The sequence below is a fragment of the Molossus molossus genome, unplaced genomic scaffold (genome assembly GCF_014108415.1).
Source record: "Molossus molossus isolate mMolMol1 unplaced genomic scaffold, mMolMol1.p scaffold_m16_p_7, whole genome shotgun sequence".
Classification (NCBI taxonomy): Eukaryota; Metazoa; Chordata; class Mammalia; order Chiroptera; family Molossidae; genus Molossus; species Molossus molossus.
In genome coordinates, this window is record NW_023425401.1 from 6,602,752 (window position 1) to 6,624,326 (window position 21,575).

The window sequence follows — 21,575 nt, forward strand, 5'->3', positions numbered from 1 at the left end:
GCCCTGGGCACCTACTGAAGACGGGTGGGTGGGTGGGTGCTCACTCTTGCCAAGTGAAGTTACTGGAAGCAGGCAACGTCCCTGCCTTTCTAAATGGGTGCCTCCCCCGCTATAGTGAGCATTCAATAATTCATGCCCCTTGGTAAGCATGTCCTTAGCATACGGTTCTTTATCTCTCTATATTTATCTCGTCTCTATCTTCTATTGATTAACATGCGGAGGGGGCAGGCGTTCTCTGCCGGGCCTCCCCTCGCGCTCCCTGCCTCCGGGAGACTGGGCTCCGGCGCGCTCCTGCCCCCCTCTCTCCACGCCTTCGGCCCAGGTCCCCGTCCTGAGAGGACAGCGAGCCTGCGCGTGGAACAGGCCCCCCCCACCCCCCATCCCGCTCTGCGTTCACACCTGCACACAGGCAGCCGGCAGATACCCTCCTCGGTTCTCTGTATTCTTTCTTCCTTCGATGTTGGGCTTGTACTAAGGGTTTCTAGTGTTGGGGAAGTGAAGGACCTGAGAAATACAACCCCGGAGGAGAGAATCTAGTCAGGGGCAGGAAAAGAGTGGAAATGAAGTCAAACCCCAGTCCTGCAGTGGATGGGTGGAGATGAATGAGCTGCCGAAGCTGTAGAGGGGTGGCGGGGCATTGTCCCTGATGGTGAGTGACCCCGGGGAGGCCAGAGCATCCCTGCTGGGAATGTTCATTGACGACAGCCTCCCGCCCTTCCATCCCTGTTCTTCCTCACCGCACCGCTCAGCCCTTTCCTCCTGGCTTTGGGGGTTCAGATTTACTTTAGGGTATTGCTAACGTCCCTCCTTAAATGTCAGACCTGTAGTCCTCTGTCTGGAGGCATTGCTCCGTCACCTAGCAACCGGCATGTCCTATGCTGTCCCGTTATTTCCTTCAGCCTGAAGATGGGAAGATGCCGGGATCACCCAGGTGGATGCAGAGGCCGCACAGGTTCGGGTTTCCATGCAAGTTCAGTCTTTGTGACGCCTGAGCAGTGGACATGAGGGACCCAGAGCGCTTCGTTCCATAGTGATACGTGCACAGTCGTGATCTCGCCACATGTGGGGGTGGAGGGTGGGACAGAGGAATCCGTGGAGCTGCCCGCCCTCCGGGGGCTTGCATTGTGGGTCACACATGTCCCCTCCCCTCTGACCTGTTTTCTTTACTAAGTAACAGGAAGAGAGGTAGAAGGGAAGCTTTTGACCAGGAAATTATTCCTAATTTGGGGAGATAAGAAGCGTGTTTTCTGCAGAGCTTATTATCCACTCCACAGAGAGACTGAGTCCCTGAGCTCGGTCTGGGGGAGACAGAGTCCTCCCCTCCCCCTCCGTAACCTTGGGCAAGTAACTTCTCCTCTGGGCCAGCTTTGGTTTCTTACCTTTAAAATGGGAAGAGACCCAGCTGGTGTGGCTCAGTGGTTGAGCGACGACCCAGTTCGGTTCCTGGTCAGGGCACATGCCCGGGTTGTGGACCGGGTCCCCAGTGAGGGGCATGCAGGAGGCAGCCAATCGATCAGTGTTCTCTCTCACCGATGTTTCGATCTCTCCCCACCCCTCCCCGTCTCTCAAATCAATAAAGAAAAAATTTAAAAATAATAATAAAATGGGAAGAGTTATGATGATGGTTAAATCAGCATTGCAACTAAAAACCAAACCAAAACAAAAAAAACAAAAACCTCAGCCAGGTGCCTTTCAACAAATGTTAGTTTCTTGTTATTATCAGGAATGCCTCATCCTCACTCTAAATTTCTATGAAGAGATTATTGCTCAATCCTGCTGGCTTCTTCATACCCCCAGGCCCCCCGAGACTCTTTCCCTACTTGACTGCTTATTTGAGCAGAATAAACTAGACCTCTTTCTCCTCTTGGGAAGGAGCCTGGTTTCGTTTTCCTCAACAGGTTATCTATCTAATCTGAGGGTTCAGTTTGCTGTCTGCTGGTTCTCGCTCCGAGCCTCGTTCTCCGTAATTACTCATAAATGGGTTACTGTAGTTTTTCATCTTCTGATTCTATGTCTCAATTCATTTAGAAATGGAGCTGGGAAGAGATAGGCTATGACTTTAGCCTCTTTAATATTTTATAATTAGTGTATGCTCTCCTCCTCTCCAATTCTGATGGAGTCAGACTTCTAGAGGTGAAAGGAGATTTTTTTACATGACTGAAATGTATTCCACCATCTCATACCTGAGCCTGGCTGCGGGTGGTCCTCCAGCCCTTACCTGCACCCTTGCGGTGAGGAGTAGGTGGCTTTCTCAAGGGGATGCTCTAGATCGGGCTGGCGTTACCCAAGGAGGGATTCGTTCCACAGGCCTGCCTGTGTTCGGTAGGAAATGCTCAGGTTAGGTTTCCTTTGGGAGACAGTACTGGCCCAAAGCCTGAGGGAGAGCGAGTGTTCTACGTGTCCTTGGCATCTAGTCCGGAGACATTTCCCACCACCTGGTGTGCCTGCTGCATCCTGAGCAAATCCTAGCTTGTGGCGTGTCTCGAATGAGGCAGGAGGTGAGCCTCAGGACACTCTATTCACCTCCTGGCCTCGCTGCTGCCAGGTAGGGGATGCAGAAGTGTGACTCCCATGTGGTCTCTTCCTGAAAGCTGAGTATGGTGCATACTCTGGTGGCAGAAAATAAAACTGCCTGTCAAACTCTACCGTCCGTCCGTGCCAGAGATGCTGCGAGCTTCCAAACACTCACCTGAATGTACCTGCCCAGTGGACAGACTGATCTGGAATCTGCTCCTGTCTGCTCTTTGCTCTTAACTTTCAGGCACCATGCAGTGGGAGGTAACAAATGATAAAACACCAAGCTCCTTAAGAACCTTAAACAAAATAACAGCTTTATTCACAAATAATGCACACTCCCCGAAATTTACCTTTTAAAAGTGTTCACTTTGGTGGTTTCTAGTCTATGCATAGATTTGTGAAACCATCACCACGATCAATTTTAGAATGTTTTCATCACTCAGAAAAGAAATCCTGTACCCATTAGCTTCTAGCTTCATTTGTCCTCCCCTCCCCCCACCTTCGGAAACCACGAATGGGCTTCCTGTCTGTGGATTTGCCTGTTCTGGACATTTTATATAGTGGAATCGTACAGGATGCAGCCTTTGTTATCTGGATTCTTTCACGAGGTGTAACGTTTTCAAGGTTCATGTTGTAGCATGTATCAGTACTTCATTCCTTTTCATGGCTGAGTAATATTCCATCGAGTGGGTATGCCATTTTATTTATCCATTCCTCAGTTCGTGGACAGTCAGGTTGTTTCTCCACTTTTTGGGTATTACAAATAATGTCTCTATGAACATTCATGTGCACATTTTTGTGTGGACATATGTTTTCAATTGTCTTGTGTATATTCAGTGGTGGGCAAAAGTAGGTTTACAGTTGTTTGTATGGGAAAAGACATGCAGGTGATGATCAGTAGGAGAGCGTTATTAGCTCTGTGTTTTGCGTACTCCCAAACGTAAACCTACTTTTGTCCACGCCTGCGTTAGTAGAATTACTAGGTCATAGTCCCTTAAAAATCTTTCAAACTGCTTCTGTTTGTTTGCTGTTCTTGGGCCCCACATTCCCCCACTTTGGACGTGTATCCACTTCCTCGGGCTGAACGCTGTCGGTGACTTGATACAAAGTTAGCACATCTGGGAGCCAGTTTACAGTTCTTTGTAGAAACACTTAAAAATTCTTCAAGTGAAGATAAACTGAATCAGAAGAATGCTTATAGACGTCACTAAATTATACTTGTGTTTGTTCTCTTCTTCCCAAGCTCCTATTTGAAGATTTACTAAGATTTTTTTTTTCTTTCCCAGAATCGCAATGAAATAAAAAATGGCACTATCCTTCGATTAACCACATCTCCGGTAAGTTGATCTTCGATTCTAGCTTTCCAGTAAACGCTTTGCTCTCCTGTTCCTTGTAAGTGATTCTGGATGTGAATTTTTGAAGACGACTTTAGTGCAAAACAGAAGGTTTCTGGAACGTCCTCACATGCGGATTCTGGACAATCCGGAATGCCTCCTCCTGTATTTTCCACTAGAGACGAGGAAGGCTTCGTTCAGGTTCAGTGCAAATAAATTGACTTTAAGGTCTGAGTTTGCAGGTCATCGCAACAATTCTCACGTAACAGATGGGAGAACTCAGCTCTGCTGATTGGTGTTTATCCACCTGCCCACACATCCGCCTCCTGCCATCTGAGCAAATTCAGACAACAGACAAAGCAAACACAACCAAAGGCAGCCTGTTGCTTCCCCTACAGCCAGAGGGTGTGCGCGTGTGCGTGTGAGAGACGTCAAGCGTTTTCCAGTTTGGTCAGCTATTGTAACAATTCATAAAAATGAATTTTAAGAAATGTTTGCGCTCATGCTGTTTCATTGACAGCTGATTCTAGATAAAACACGTCTAAAGTCTTAAAATAAAAGCTGCTAAACCAACTGCTACGGAATATCCAGGCTGGTGGCCGCGTTGCTTCTCTTTATCCTTCTTACTTACTTGTAGATACTGTAGGTTGTACCATTAGCATTTTTAAACTATGTTATTTCACAGTGCATTCTATTGCTTTCCTAAAAAAAAAAAAATAATCTGCACAAACTACACCAAGTGTTACTATTTTCACTCTGCATATGTGATGAAAACTAAGTCTGATTTTCAGTTTCTGCCGGAGCCATGTGGTGGGCTAAAAATAAGTTTAAAAATTGGGAAGAGCATCTGGCTATAATTAAATTGTGGGTACTGTAACTACCACAAATTCTTCTTGTTGAAAATTATATTAGAGAGGCTTAAAAACTCCTAAACATTCTGTCCAATAACATCTTGAACCTAAACACAGTGATGAGCTCAACAGAACGCATTGCTGGCGTTGGCCGGGCTGCCTTCCGAGGTCTTCTTTTCCACTTAATGGTAATTATAATTTATCCTCATTTTTCAGTGGCTGCATGATGAGCTGAGACATTTTTGTCCGACTCAGCATTGATCTTACTTTCGTCAGCAAGAATTAATGTTAATTTGACCTTTAGAGACCACGGTTTCTCTTGGTTTTTATAGTTTCTGTTTATCCTGCTGAAACCACTCATTTTCTTGCTGGGCAGAAAGAGTAGATCTTGCCTTTTATTTCATCTTAGAATTAGAAAGGCTGAGTTTTTTCTATTTAATCTATTAAATCTAGGCCTTCTCTAAGCCAAAGAAGAGGTCAGTTCTCTTTTTTATTTCCCTGCGTTCATGAACAAAATTTCCACTGTGCTAAGCCCCGCCTTGAGGGAGGGCCAGGTGTTTGGCGGAGTGAAATGATTCGGCACCCTGAACGTGAACGTACACACACCATGGCATGACCTGGCCCCTCAGGCACAGTGGCGTTTGTCCTGTCCAGGCAGTGACCCGCACAGTGCCACATAGTAAGGGGCAGATGTGGAAGCCCGTGCCCAAGGCAGGATGGAGCCCACCTGCAAAAAACCGGTTCACTGTTTCTACAGAGCAGTGGTTCCCAAACCATAGTCATTATAGGAGCTTTAAAAATGCTGATGTCTGGGCCTTTCATGAGAAGCTGAAGCATGATATGAATGGGGTCCAGGAATTTGCATTTTAAGAAAGCACCTTGTGATTTAGCGAGAGCCACGGTGTCTGGAATTGGGAATTACTGTAGAAGCAAGGTATTTTGGATTTGTAAACTTCACTTGTTTTATTATTTTGTGTTTGACTGAAAAAGATGGTTCAGCATATGCTAACTCTTTCACTTTTTACATGTACACTAAAAATATGTTTAAAAAATAACTCTTTCCATCAAGTTTGCTAGGAAGTGTTAGGGTGTCACAAAGAAACCACAACTGGTGTTAGACTAGCTTTTACACCCCTTTCTACCTCGGCTGCGCGCGCTCTGCGGCCAGACAAGGACACACGTGTGCACACGCACACATGTGCACGCACTCCCGTTTTGGATGACGTGTACCTGTGCTGAGTTTTACCTCCACTCTATCAAAGGTGGTGTTTCTGTTGACTTTTGTTGATGAATTTGTTTTGTCTTCCTCTATCATAGAATAACCCTTTCTGGGTCGTTTCTAGCAAAATAGGGGATTAATAAGAGATGATCTTAAAAACCACAACCTGCGCCCTGGCCGGTGTGGCTCAGCGGCTAGAGCGTTGGCCCGCAGACCAAAGACTCACGGGTTCGATTCCGGTCAAGGGCAGGTATCTCGATTGCAATTCAGTCCTGGTCCTGTTCGGGTCGTGCAGGAGGCAACCAGTCGCTGTGTCTTTCTCTCTCTCTCCCACTCTATCAGAAGATAAATGGAAAAAAGTGTCCTCGGGTGAAGATTTAAAAACAAAACAAGAGAACAAAACCTGGATTGTTTTTCTCATAAAAGCCCTTACGCTTGGCTGAGGGTCCTCCTCTGCCTTGCACACTTTAGACAGTAACTCGAGTGGCCGTCTTAAACACGTGTACCTTTCAGGTGCCGTGTCTGCATCCACCTCCCCAGTGTCATGGAAACACAGCCTTGGGCGTGCCCAGGAAATGGGTGCAGATGTGTGTGTCTGTGAGCTGTCAGGGTTTGGGGAGTTTCCGATCGTGCAGCTAAGCAGCACCTTCTTCCACCTGCGTGGGAATAACGACCGTGCAGATGGGATCAGGGACCCCGTGTCGCCTCCAGCTTAGCACCCATGCATTTCAGCTAGTGTTCTGTTAGAAGAAGCTTGTGGTTGCCAGACCACTGTTTTCACTTTCCTGAAATTTTGTTTTATGAAGTCCTTACAGTGAATCTGTTTGTAATCTTGCAGTGTGAAAAACCTCTCTAAGCACAACACAAAACCCAGAAGCCATAAAGAAAACGGTGGATAAATTTGACAGTGAAAAAATAAAAACCACAAATGCTTTATGTTTGGAAAGAATTCCAGAAACAAAGTAGAAAACAGCAAATTAGGAAAAACACTTGGCATTATGCATTATAAATAGAGGGCTAATTCCTCAATATCCAGGAATTATACATAAATAAGCAAACTTTCCCCCAAACAGGTGGCCAAAATGTATAAGCAAAAATGATCTATGTATCGGTCTCTCTCTCGGTGTATCTATGTCTATATATCTATTTATCCTGGCAGGCAGAGCCAGGATAAATATAAATATAAATATAAATATAGAAACAGATCTATATCTGTATCTATCTATCTATCTATCTATATATATATATATACATATAAACACACATATATAGATAAATATAGATATAGATAGACATGAAAGAAGAAACTCGATCTCTGTCTTACAAGAGATGAAAATCTATACTTCTCAATAATCAAGGTGTGAGGCAAGATGCTGTAGTATTGAGAGTATAAATTGGAACAGCCTTGCCCTGGCCGGTAGCTCAGTAGGTTAAAACGTCATCCTGATATGCCAAGGTTGTGGGTTTGATTTCTGCTCAGGTGCATACAAAACCAACCAATGAATGCATAAGCGAGTAGAACAACAGTTTGATGTCTCTCTCACTCTCCCGGCCTCTCTCTTTCTCTCTCAAATCAATCAATAAAAAATTAAATTGGAACAGCCTCTTTGGAAGGCAGTTTAGCTGCGTCCACTCAAGTTTAGAATACATGTGTGGCCCTGGCCAGTTTGGCTCAGCGGTTAGAGCGGTTAGAGAGGTTGGTCTGTGGACCGATGAGTCTGGAGTTTGATTCCGATCAAGGGCACGTACCTCGGTTGCAGTTTGTCCCCGGCCCTGGTTGGGGTTGTGCGGGAGGCGACCAGTTGGTGTGTCTCTCTCCCATTGATGTTTTTTCTCTCCCTCTCTTCCACTCTATCTGAGAAAAAGGAAAAATATCCTTGGGTGAGGATTAAATAAAATAGAAAGTAATAAAATAAAAAGAAACATATGGTGATATGGTGGGACTTTATCCAATAGATAGACTCATAAGGACACACACACACACAGACGCATGTACATACACACACACACACACACACACACACACGCACATACGCGCCCCCCCCCCCCCCATCCATGTCCACACAGGGCTGTGTGTGCCACTGTTTTGAGTGCATAATCAAACCTGCAAACCTGGTGACTGTCTGTCAGTGGGGACTCGTTCAGTGCCTCGGGTCACAGCCATGTGACAGAACAGTGTGCGGGGAACAGGGCCGCGGCCTGCAGTCTCAAAGACGTTGTGACTTACAGTACACATGCTGAGGCGTGTTGCCGAGCCTTGTTAGAGTGACCCCAGGCAGGTACATGGAAAGGGGGTGCGGTGTCCATGCCAAATAAAGGACAGAAATCATTCCCAAGGGATAATCATGCAGTTGTTAACATGGGGTTAACTTGATTTTTATTTTATAACTTCTGGCATGTTATATATTTTTATGCCATGTGCTGGTATTATTTTTAATTAAATAAATAGACCCACAGATATCAGAAGGCCACCACAGTATATAAGAGGTGACTCATACTGTTCTACACTAAAAACATTCCAAACGGTTCGCTCTTCCGGCCCATTATTTTGGCCGTGCGGACAGAGTAAATAGAACTGCTCATCAAATACCTACTGTTGCTTTATCAGCTCTAAGCATAATCCTCCTTTCTGCTCTCTCTTGTTTGGGGACCTGACATTAGGAGCATCCAGGCCAGAGGGCCTGTCACACTGATTTTTGGGACTAGTTACTCTGGCAGAAAGAAACATGGTGTTATCTCAGTCACTGTGTGGATTCAGGTCACCAGAGATTCTTAACAGTAAGACCATGATCACTTTCGAACCGGTTTTTCTCTACTGACTTGAGGACCTAGGCGGCTGTAGAAGGTTTGAAGCTGTTTCTTGCCGTGGTCCACGAGCCGCGGTTAGAGACGAGCAGCCCGCAGAGGCTCCGGGCAGAGGAGGAACCGGAGCTCTGGCTGCTGCCCGGGCCAGAGCAGGGAGGCAAGGGGACAGGCTGGGAATCCGTCACAGCAGTCCCGGGGGACGGAGGCAGGCGGGAGGGAGGGCTTGGAGGGAAAGCCCCTGGGCCTTGCTGGGGGAGGCTGGCGGGACTGCTTGAGGGAGGGTGTGAGGAGGGCCCTGGTGTTTGGGCAGGTGGACAGCGGAGTCGAAGGTTTGGGAAGGGGAAGAGGAAGAGATTGAGATGCCTCCTGTGTGGCCAGAGGACAGGCCCACCAGGCAGGTGTGTGTGCTGGGCCGCAGTCAGCAGGGCCGCGGGCTGGCTGAGGCCTCCATAGGGAATGTAGAGCCCTGGGCGCACCTCTCAAGTTGAGAGGCGGAGCCGGCCAAGAAGCCGAGAGAGGCAGGTTTCACAGAGGAGGGAGGCTCAGGTGGACGCTGCCAGGACCTTAGGGAAGATCAGAGGAGGCAGTGACCCCTAGGCCTGCTGCCAGAGACATTCTCAGTGTGGGGTGCGGAGGGAGGAACCCTGGGGGCGGGCAGCAACTTTAGACCTACTCTTCATCCCAGGACGTTTGCTGAGCATGGGGCAGTGACACAGGGCGTGGCTGGAGGCCCACGTGCCGATGGCTGTCCACACACTTGTGACCGGCTCCGAGAGAGAAGCCGGGGGTGCAGAAGGAAGGGGGCCATTTGGAAGAGAGTCCTGGAGAAGGTGAGGGGGCAGAGACAGAGTGGCAGGAAGGATTGCCCTTGGTAGGGCGCACGAGCCGGGAATCGGTGCCAGCGAGACCTGAGTGTGGACGCGGCGGGTTGCACTCTGGGAAGTGGGGGGGAAGAGCCTCCTGGCTGAGCGCTGAGATCTCCTCAGTGACTCGTGAGGCAGGGTCCCCGCTGGAGAGCAGGGCGGGGGCGGGGAGCTCAAGGGGAGAAGAGGGTGTGAAGGAGTCGTTTGCAGGGACAGGCAGGCCGTCCAGGGGAGTGAAGTTGGATTGCGGGCAACACTGAGTGTGCATTTGGAAATATCTGTGAAGCGTGTGCGCCTACGTAAGGCCCTTTTAGATGACTTCTTAATTGGTGTCATGGACCTGGAACCACACTGAAGATTCTTTTTTTTTTTTTTTTTTTATCCTCACCCGAGAACATTTTTCCATTTTTTTGTACAGACAGAGTGGGAGGGAGAGAGAGGGAGGGAGAGAGAGACATCGATGTGAAAGGGACACATCGAGTGGCTGCCACCCGCACGACCAACCAGGGCCGGGGACAAACTGCACCCGAGGTACATGCCCTTAGCAGGAACCGAACCCGGGTCTCTCCGGACCGCAGGCCGACGCTCTAACCGCTGAGCCAAACCGGCCAGGGCCACACTGAAGATTCTTGAGGATAATTTTAATCAGGACCTTCAGGAACGTTGGGGAGGAGGAAGGTGGACTTCTGGTCAGCTGTTTGAATGCCTCGGGACGAAACTTGTTTTCTGTCCTTAGAACAATGAAAGAAAACAACGTACCACTAGACTCTTCATTGTGCTGACTGCTTGAAAAATCAGGACCGAAGCTACTTTATTTTTAAATAATGTTGATTTTCTCCCAAATGTAGAAATATTGCAGCGTCATGGAAAATTTGAAAAGTGAAGCTTGCTGCAAAGAAAATTATGCAGAATATAAGAATTCATAAATAACTATGGGGCATATCTTGGTTTGTTTCTTTTGGTCATTTTTGTGCAAATATATGTACACATGTGTGCATATAAATTCATTTATTTATTCATTCATTTAGTAGATTTTTTTTTTTTTACTCCCATTAATGCCAGGCACTGTTCTGAGGACTGGGAGTCAGGCGGGGGGCCAGTCTGACAATGCCTTCTTCTCGGGGAGTTTGCATTCCAGGGACCCCCACACACTTGCACACACGCCCCTGCCCACAAACAATTAGCTACATTTGCATCCTCCCAGTAGTGCCTCATGAGGATGTGCCCACGCTATTGTATGTTCTCTGAAAGTTGCATGTTTAATTTCATACGGTATTTTATCCTGTGACCGCGTCATGAGTTATTTAATCCTTGTCCTACTATCGAACACTGTGGCTGCGTCTAGTGTTTAAGCACAGTGCTATTTTAAGTGCCCCAAAGGGGCCACCACCAGTCTCTGATGTTCACGTGTGTCCTGTCCGTCAGGGCAGCGGACCGCCCACCAGGGCTCCGCCAGCGTGCGCCCCAGCGCCCCAGCCCCCCCTGCCCCCTCACCCCAGACACACTGGTCCTCTTTGTCCCTCTGAACAGGCCAGGCTTGTGCCTCCTGTTCCTCCTTTGCACTAACCCTTCCTGCTGCCCAGAAATCCGTTCACTTTATGTGGAAGCTAAAGAACCAAATAAACAAAGTTGAAACGGACTGATGGTTGGCAGAGGGGACGGGGAGGGGGGAGCTGGTGACAAAGTTGAAGGAGTTGACAAGTAGAGATTGGTACTTACAAAATAGTCACAGGGCCAGGCCAGTGTGGCGCAGTGGACTGAGCATCCTTCCAGGGACTGAGAGGTCCCGGTTTGATTCCTGGCCAGGGCTCATGCCCGGGTTGTGGGTTCGGTCCCCAGTAGGGGGCGTGCAGGAGGTGGCCAATGGATGTCTCTCTCTCACATGGATGTTTCTGTCTCTGTCTCCCTTCCTCTCTCTCTAGAAAATCAGTAAAAACATATTTTAAAACAAACAAACAAAAAACCAAAGCAAAATAATTCTGAGGATGTCAAGTACAGCACGGGGAATATAGTCAATAATATTGTAATAACTCTGTACGGTGCCAGGTGGGTACTAGACGTACTGGGAGAACACTTCATGAGTTATATAAATGTCTCACCACTGTGCTGTACACCTGCAACTAACACAGAATGATATTGAATGTCAACTGTAAATGAAAAATATGCTGATAAAAATATAAGTGAAAAATAAATGCTGTCACAAAAGGAAAGAAAGAACTCCAGCTTCCTCCTCCCCAGTGTGACTAGCTTTTCCTTGTCAATCAAATCTCTCCATAAATGTCACTTCCTTAGGCTGCTTGTCCCCGAAAACTGCCCTCTCTTAAAGGCCACCAGCCCCTCTCTGTCCCATTCCCAGTGTTAGGTTTTGCCATGAAGCGCATCAGTATTTACCTTTTCTTGTTGCCGCGTTTCACTGTTCACCCCTCGCCTGCAGTGGAAGCCCCAGAGGCTGGGGACCTTGGCACCTGCCCCTCGACCCCTGACGCGGAGCAGTGCCCCCGGCTCGAGGTGCACGCCCCAAAGGTGTTCACCCCGTGAGCGAGGATTCTGGCGTTGGCTTTGAAGGGGCAGAGCTTGGAAATGGACCACTATAAAGACATGTCGGAATAGAACCCAAGTAAAATCCTGTGCGGCATAACCTTTGGTAATAACTGATGCCGAGAAAGTGCGTTTTCCTTACAAACAGCCAATTTTTGTTTTTTTATCCTCTCCTGAGGACTCATTTGCATTTATCTTCAGATAAATGCAGGAGAGAGAGAAGGAGAAAGAGAGAGAGAGAGAAACATCAATGTGAGAGAGACATACCGACTGGCTGCCACCCACACGACCCCAACCGGGGCCGGGGACAAACTACTACTGAGGTACGTGCCCTTAGCGGGAATTGAACCCAGGACTTTCCAGTATGTGGGCCGACGCTCTAACCGCTGAGCCAAACCGGCCAGGGCACAAACACCCAATATTTTAATAATAAAACGTTATTTCCACATTCACTTTTACAATAAGAGTTTGATGTCCACATTATTTAGAAATTAGAGAAGGTAAAAAGAAAACATATTTGTTTCCAACTGGAGAAATATTGCCTTGAAAAGGTCCCAGCAGTTGGATGTGATATTTTAATTGGGGCGCACATGGGGACAGACATCGGGGTAGCACCTTTCCTTGGAAGACTCTGTGAGGAGGGCCCCTGCCCACCTGAGAAATGACCTGTGACCCTGTGGGTTGGAGGGAACATCAAGCGTGATGTCATCACAGGTCCTCCGTGTACCCGAGGCCGAGAGAGGGTGAGGGAGTGCGCGGAGACGCCACCGCTGCCCGGTCACAGAGCTGGACCTCTAGCCCGCGTGCTCACTCCGCGTACAGGGAGCCTTCCCACCACCCCGCTGGCCACAGCCCTCCCGTCTCAGGAACGGTGCACCCCTTCCGAGGGTTGACTTCTGTCTCAAAGCCAGAGGAAAACGTAGCCAGCAGCAAACACTGCGGGAACTTGGACATTTTTCTGAAGAGTTGACTCCCTAGATGATGGCCCCAGGGGAGGAGGGAAGTCCCTTGATGGAGAAGGACACCAGGACATGTCCCTGAGCCTCGTGCCCTGTGGGCCCATCCATGCCGGAGCAAACGGCAAGCTTGCACTCTTCTGGATGGCTGAGTGGCATCCTGTGGTATTCAGGTACCTCACCTTTACCCGCCCGTCTGCCGATGGGCACGCGGCTGCTCCCGCGTCCTAGGTGCGTAAACGACGCTGCAGTGAACACGGGTGCATGTCTCTGTTTGAATTAGTGCTTTGGGTTTCCTTGGATCTACACTCAGAAGTGAAATTGCTGGCTTCACTTCGTAAGGTATAGAAGTGTCTAATCACTGTGTTGTACACCTGCAACTAAGATGATACTGCATGTCAGCGGTAAATAAAAATATATTTAAAAATCTTTTTAAACAGGGCGCCACCCTGCAAACTGGGCAGTGGTGTTCAGACACTGGGTCGAGGGCAGGGGAGTGTGGACGGTTATGGGAACTTTCCAGGCCCTCCCAGTGAAGGGGGACCTGGGCAGGGAGGGGGAGCCTGCTGGGGTGGGGTCTGTGTGCTCTCTGGACCTGTGTGGACTCCCGTCCTCCACTGAGATCTTCCCTGTTCCAGTTCACGGGGCCCCTCAGATACGCCTAATGAGTTTCTTTTCAGAAGGTACCTCATTGTTGGGCTCAAACACCCCATTTCTCCCTGCCTCCGAAATAGAATGCCGTTTCAGAGGGACAGCGAGGGGCCGAGAATATGAGGGTGGCAGAGTGCTTCAGCCGCTGCAGTTCTGAGTTAAATAATAACTACAGCAGATGTTCAGTTATTTCTGTTAAGCGAAAAAACAGGCAGGGAAATTTAATAATTCTGTTCTTGCCGCTTGCCTTGACTGGAAGGGAGGGATGAAAACCTTCGCGGGGCAAATGAGAAATATAGCTGACGAGCTGTTATCCAGAAATTCAGGTCCTCTGTGTTTCCATCCCCCGCCCTGTACGGTCCAGCCAACTGACAGTGCCTCCAAAGAGGTCCAGTTCCAGGCTAAGCTCCTAATTTGGTGACCCAATCATTTTGTCCTAAATTTGTGCCTAAGGAGCAAATGTATGGGAAGCGCGTGTTGTAGGAAAAAGGGAATTGACAAGCGTCACCGCGTTGTGCTGGGAGACTGTCCGTGACCCAGAAAGACGGTGTGGGTGTCTGTTGACGCTCTGATCCCTGCACAGACAGTTGTCACCGTGCTGGCCGAGGTGGCGAACACGCGGTTGAAATGCGTGCAGTTGGACTCGGTACAAAGCTCTCCGTCATTTATAGATGCACAGTTTACTTCCGTGGTACACGTGTTTGCCACGACTCCCTCCTCACTGCCGCACGGTTCTGCGGCTCTGTCCTGATGGAGAGGCCCTGTCAGAAGGCGGAGATTCTTGCCCGGGGGGAAGTGAGCGCACGTGGCCTGCAGGGGGCGTCGCTGGTGGGGGACCCGCCCTGGCAGGTGCCAGCAGTCTCCTGCTGTGGGCCTCTGAGTCCCCCATTCCCGGTGGCGTTCCCTCTGTGCACACTCTGCCCTTTGTGTTCCCCGCAGGCTCAGAACGCCCAGCAGCTCCACGAGCGCATCCAGTCGTCCAGTATGGACTCCAAGCTGGAAGCCCTGAAGGACTTGGCCAGCCTGTCCCGGGATGTCACCTTCGCCCAGGAGTTCATCAACCTGGACGGCATCTTGCTCCTCACCCAGATGGTGGAAAGCGGCACCGAGTAAGCACCTTCCCCCCAGACTCCAGCCTGCCCCCTGCCGCTCCGGCGCGGTCCCTCTCCCCAACGCAGTTTCTAGCCACAAAGCCCAGAGGTGCCCAGGTTCAGGAGGGCAAGGAAAGGCTTTACGACAGCGTCTGGGAGCAGGTCTGTCTCGGCGTCACTGTGTCCTCTGTCCCCGGCGAGCCAGGATCTGAGCCGCTGCAGACAGGCTGGTGGGGGCGCAGGGAGCCGAGCCCCCAGCCAGGTGCACGGGCTCTGAGTCCCAAGATGGAGACATTCCACCAGATAACCCGAGACGTCAGACTTATGGGGAAAATATTAGGTCATTATCTCAAAGGCCCTTTCCTACACTAAAGTAATGATTCTACAGAATATATATCCCCAAGAGAAATGTTTTTTCCCCAATCAGTAAAAAAAAAAAAAGAGAGAGAGAGAGAGAGAATAACTCAGCCTCAGAGTCTTAAACCAGGTCAAAAATAGCATCCCCGAAGAAAGCTTTTAAAAATTAACATTCAAATGATGAAATAGATGACCTCAATTATTTAAAATTAAATGCAATAAATATTTGTTAAATACTGACTGTATGCAAAGGAGTCCAAGTTGGGAAAAACTTAAAAGATGTGAGACTTGCCGTCCAAACATGTATGGAGGCAGGAGTCGGTTGAGGCGTAATTCCTTCCAAGAGCGTTGAGTCTAGAGGTTGGACCAGCTGCTTCCCGGAACCTTTCCGAAGGGGGCGTCAGTCAGTGGGCCTCGAAGGAGTTGGATTCCATGCTGAGCAAGAAAGGGACATGTGGACTCAGGAGCTCACCGTCTAGGGGAAGGCTTTGATTCTCTGCGGGACAGGCAGGGTAAGGAGCCGATTGGTGACCTGCATGTGTGCACAGATAGCTCCCGGACCACGGACCGCCAGGGCAGCGTCCACAGGAGCCTTCTCATCCCCATGTGGTCAGTGCCGCTGGTAGACTGTCGAGTACTGGAAATGCGGAGCCAGCTAACTGCATCTCAGTATGCGGAGTCAATGATGGGCAGAGTTGGGTAGATATTTATTTGGAAAGAGTAAATACTGAGCATGGGGGTATAAACCCGAGTCATTAAAATCTCTCTTCAGTGCCGGACCAGTCAAAGGATGAACTGATGACTGAACGCTGAAGCTATCTCAGCCCGTCCCGCCCTTCCTTCCTGTCTCCTCCCACACTGGGTATTATTTAGTCTCTGCATTTGGCACCAGTGAAAGATTCTTTTTTTGTTTCTCATTCAAAGAGAGGATGCTTTATAGCAACAGGAATATCTCCCATAGAAGAATGTTCTGTAGAGTTTGGAGTAGGGGGGCCTCACCTCATAGACCAGTAGAGACAAGATCTAAGAGTGAATCAGGAAAATGAACAAATCTAAGAGGACAGGTGAGCAGATGTGGCATCTGGGCAGGGTCCGTTTTAGGCAGGTATCTTTTGTTTTTTGAACGATGCCTACAACACTGCTCGTGACATTCTGGGGACACCTCAGCTTGGCGTGGGCAGGGAACGCGAATTCTGGGTGTTTTCAGAATCTGAAGTTACTATAAATTGGCGTCAGAGCCTCAATCAGCGGGAGGGAAGCTGAGTGAGCGGAGGGATGCACACGGCCTGACCGAGGACAAGGAGGCAGAGGGCTCTGTCTGTGGGAAGCTCCAGGCTGCAACCCAGTGGGACATGAGTGAGACCCCCTTTCTTGTTCCCGGTGATTACCAAGCCATCACGGGGACCTGGACAACTTTCCAGGATTGCCACACATGGTTGGCCCTGCTCCGTGCCCAATGCTGCTTCTGGCCAGACATCGAGCCCTGCAGGGTTCTGCCTCAGTCATTGTTACAACGCATTTAACCCGAAGGTCAAAATGTCCCCACGTTCTTTGATTTATCAAAGTCCCAGCCATGGATGTATCAAAAGCAACGTACCGGAGCCAGTTGTAAAGTAACCCGCTCGTGTTAGGGGGCCCTGCCACACACATCGAGGTGTCCGGGGGCTTAAGCTTTCCAATATTCAGAGTGATATTGTGTTACTACTTCTAAATGCACTGGAACTGTGTTGTAATTGCAGTTACATGGGTAAGTACCCTGGAAGGCGGAGGTCCCTGTGCTATGCGCCCCGAGGGCAGGGGTGGGGCGGTTCTGTCCTTTGACCCCGAGGAGAAATGCATGCTAGGAGTTTTAGTGTTTCATGTCTCATCACGTTAGTGTGTCAGGGCTGCCGTCACAAAATGCCACAGACGGGGCCCTTCAACAACGGACATGCATTTTTCTCACAGTTCTGGAGGCTGGGATCACAGGCGCAGGGTTGGTTTCTCTGCGGCCTCTCTGCTGGGTTCGTAGCCAGCCGCCTCCCGTGTCCTCACGTGGTCTTTCCCGTGTGCACGGATCCTAGCGTCCCTCTGTGTGTCCAAATCTCCTCCTCTAATAAGGACACCAGTCAGATTGGATCAGGACACACCCTAATGGTTCTTTCGAACCTGCTGTCCCATTCCGAGGTACTGGGAGTCAGGGATTCAGGATGGGAATTTTGGGAGCACACAGTTGAACGCCCTAACACTCAACAAAGGCACAGTACCACATTTGCTTAAGAAGAAGAAGCGTGAAAACGGATACTATGTATTTGTCTTTCAACATCATTGCTTCTTACCTGTGCCATTGCCTTACTGCATGGGTCATTTTGATCTGTAGCGGGCCCCCCCAAAATCACAGCCCTCAGACCAAAGACTGGAGACAGCACGAGAGAACGTCGGTCCTGAGTGACCGTATGTGAACCCCCGTAATCGAGTTCCTTTCTAAAATGACATATTACACTCGCTGTAACATGTAACTACTTAGGATGCATAGGCCACCCCCGCGGGTTCCCTACAGCCCGGCCCTCGGCAGATCCACAGAACCGAAGCCCACGCCGAGGTGAGATGTGCTGGCATTTGTCTCTCTCTCCGTCCGTTCGCCCTGTGTCCCTGGGGAGGACTGCTGTCCCCCTGGAGCGCCTTCCGTGCCCTCCTCACCGCTGTGTGTAAGTTCAAGGCCATGCCCTCCTTCCGCGGGAGCCTGCCCCTCCGCCTAAAATGCTGCTCATTTGATCCTCCGCTATTTTTTTTTCCAGATCTTTTGCTCAGATGAAAAGAAAAGAGAGGCTTTTTTTTTTTTTTCCTTTTTTTAATAAGGAAACTTGGCTTCTCAATTAAACTTAGAGCGAAGCTTTAATTCATTGACAGGAAACCCTTGGGAAGAGAAGCCACACACATTGCACAGACCCTGCAGATTGGAAGGGGTTCAGACCCGGGCAGACTCCTGCTGGGAAAGGCCAGGGTTTCTCGGAGGCCGTGTGGGAACTGCAGGAAACACTGAAGACCGGTAGCTAGAGTGTTTCTCCTGACTTTGAGCTCTAATGAGATTCAGAGATTACTCCCCTGCCTGTCATTACCCGCGGCTGAGCTTTGAAAGGTCTCTCTCCCGCTGCCACCGGAAGGGGCCACCGCGGAGCCACCAGGACGTGTCACTTGGGCAGAGGACCGCATTGAACACCCGGATGAATGTTCCCGTCAGTGTGGACTTTGGAGAGTCTGGTCCTAGTTTCAGCTTGACACGTACATAAAGTTGTGGGGGGCGCGGTGCCCCGACCTGAGTGAGGGACGGGGCCAGGCAGGGGGCACTCAGGAATGGGCACTGTAAAAAACACAAGATTTCTGAAAAGATTTCTAGTATGCCAGTTTATTTGAAAGAAGAAGATTGTGCACCTGCAACTCTAGGTCCCATTGGGGTGACCAGCACTGCTGTCCTTCGGGGGTGCAGAAACACGGGCTCTGAGCCTCTGCGCACACAGCGGCCGCTCGGCTGGTGCCCTTCTCTGCCCCGCTGGCCTCGAACCGGGAGAGCAGGGCCAGGGTGACAGGGCAGCGTCCGCACAGCTTCCTCCCCGTGGCACCGTGACAGGAAAAGTACGCCCTTCGAAGATGAGTAAGCCGTTAGCACCACCCTGAGCAGAAAGGTCTAGAGGGGAAAAGTTAAATGTGTGTATTTACAAAAACTCACCGTTTTTTAAAATAGCTTTTTGTCCTTAATCAAGCAAATTATTTGTTGTTTAGAAGATAAGTGTACATTAGCAGAAGCAGGGAAATACGAGTCACATCTGACGCACCTTCCCAGAGAGAAACATTTTTGACATCGTGGTGTATGTACTTTCTAAATATTCTCTTACACACACACACACACACGTGCACACGCACACACATGCACACGCACACACACGTGCAGGCTTTACAGAGTAGAATTAGCACACCACGCTCTTTGTAGCCTGCCCTTTAGACCTGACTGTATTTTCATGTGGCTGAATTTTGTTCCCCTCATCATATTTATTGTTGCTATTATTTCATTTTTTGAAGCTGTGTCAGGTCAGTTGGTTCACAGTATAACATAATAATGTGAGGAATGGGCTCAATGCAGTTAACCATCCTCCTGTTGTTGAGCATTTACATTGTTTTTCGTTTCTTTGTCATAATTGTGAGTGTTTTCCAATCAGCTTTCCATTGACCAAAATCACTGTGAAGTTTAAATTATTTTGTTGGACTGAAATTCCTGATTCAGAGACTATGCACATTTTAAAGCTGTTTTGAAACGAACATCCCCATTTTGCTGAAATGTCCTCATTTATACTTGACTGTGCAGTTATGAGAGTGTCCGTTTCTAACACTCTGGTCAATACTGGGCTGATGTCCCCTTAGGGATTCTAGCTTCCTAAGAAAAATAGCAGTGAGGTATTGGATGAGTTCTTCCCAATCTGGAGAATGTACAAGTACTTTTTATTTGCTTGAAGTCATTGCTCCCAAATTTGGCTGTATGAGGGGCACTGGAAAGAGTCCCACAGTTATTTTGGACATAGCAAAGCCCCTAAATAATGGTTTTAAAAACAAACAACAATTGTATAAATTGTCAGTTCCCTCCCATCCAGTCATACACATGACACAGACGAGGACTGTATGCATGTCTAGCTACATGTGTTTCTGTTTATAAAAGTCGTTGACATTGTTCATTCACACATGAACAGTTTCATTTTAAACCTTCAGTATTCAAGTCATTTCTCCTTGCCGGAATCAGCTGTGGCCATTTCTCACATGAGAAAATTGAGGTGTGGCTTGAACTAAGCGCCCTGAATGAAGTCTTGACTCTGCTCTCCCCAGCATCCACACTTGAGAATGGAGTTGTAGGTTTCCTGTCACGTAGCAAAGTGGATAATGTTTGCGTGCCGAGTACTGGGACACCGGGTTGGGACGGGGGGGGGGGGGGGGGGGGATGCAGAGTGGCAGATGAAAGCTTCAGACTATGTGACATTCTTTGAAATTCTGCCTTCACACAAAAGCTGAATTTCTGTTTTGGAAGTCACTCTGTTCATCTCCAGGGACATGGATTATCAGCTCTAACTCATGCTCTCGATTCTGAGAATTTGATGTGGCGTATAAACCTGCACTGTTCTGCAAGGCCCAGGCCAGGCCAAATTGACCAGGGACTCACTGCTGAGTGGCTCAATGCAAGTCACAGGGTGTATGGCCTGCACTTCACCTTGGGGGCGCAGACAGCTGCCCAGACCCTGCCAGAAAGGAGCCCCTCCCCGTGGTCTGTGGGTCCAGCCACTATAAAGGCTGTAGGTCTCTAGCTCCCCCTGCCTGCTGCCCTGGGGCAGGCACCCTGCAGAGCTCAGGCAGCTCCGAGGGGAGCAGCCCTTCTGGGGCCTTGCCAGATATTTGCATCACAAAAGCCAAAGGGGCCAAACCATCTAGGGCTTTGTCAGTGGTTGTGGGGCAGAAAATTCCTTATACTGGATCTGCCTCCACCCCACCTCTCTTTGCTTTGTCTCTGTGTCTGACCCCCCACTCCAGCGATGGAAATGAGAAGGGGTCCTACAGCTTGCTTAGAGATTATCTTCTGCTGGGGAAAAAGCGCCATACTTTGGGCTGAAACAAGAGGCTTGTGGCCACTAAGAAACATCAGCCTTTTCAGAATCATTTGTTCTCCTCGTCCTGTCACTTTAAAAAACGGGTTTTTTGAGAGACACAGAGAGAAAGAACCTCAGTTAGGAAAACAGACATCACAACAAAAAGTCCCTCTTCTGCTTCTGCTTAGTTTGAGGCTAACATGAGGAAGTTGCGGGGTAAGAACCGGGATGACTTGTGACGTGCACTGGACTTATTTCTGCACGCTGGTCCGGGGCAACTTTACAAGGCCACAGGCAGCCACAGAGGTGGACACAGCATGGCCTAAAGGTGCTCAGCCCCCTCCCCAGGGCAGAAGGCTCTTTTGAAAAATTGCTGTGTCTGCTTTATATATCACACACCCATACACACACACACACACACACACACACCCCTTACGATTTATTTTGAAACAGGTTCTGTTAAGATAAACTGGGGCATATGTAAGAGTCTAAGAATTTCTTTGAGCAAAAATCAGGTGGAGCCCCTCAGTGCCAAACTAGAGGTGCTTGGGAAGTCTCCACCCATGGGAACCTGGGGGAACAGCTATTATAGAGAAGAGGTGGGGCAAGACAAGGGAAGTGTTTGATTGGCCACAGTTAAAGCCTAGTTGGTTGTGATTGGTCGAAACCTTGGGGCATTTACTGGCTTAGATACTGGTTTGCTTTCATGGGCCACCAAGGTGTTAGAGCGACCTCAGTCTACTGGCCTCTTGTTTAATTAATTTAACAGTCACACACCAAGTGGAAATGC

The 21,575-nt window shown here is 49.0% G+C and overlaps 1 protein-coding gene across 5 annotated transcripts in view; it reads left to right on the forward strand.

The window, feature by feature from the left end:
- Positions 1–21,575, forward strand: part of ELMO1 (engulfment and cell motility 1) — a 457,757-nt gene that overhangs the window by 132,330 nt on the left and 303,852 nt on the right. For all 5 annotated transcript variants that reach the window (XM_036247227.1, XM_036247228.1, XM_036247226.1 and 2 more), the window contains 2 exons: positions 3,804–3,854; positions 14,674–14,843. In XM_036247227.1, coding sequence (XP_036103120.1) covers positions 3,804–3,854; positions 14,674–14,843 — 221 coding nt within the window. The remainder of the gene's footprint in view (positions 1–3,803; positions 3,855–14,673; positions 14,844–21,575) is intronic.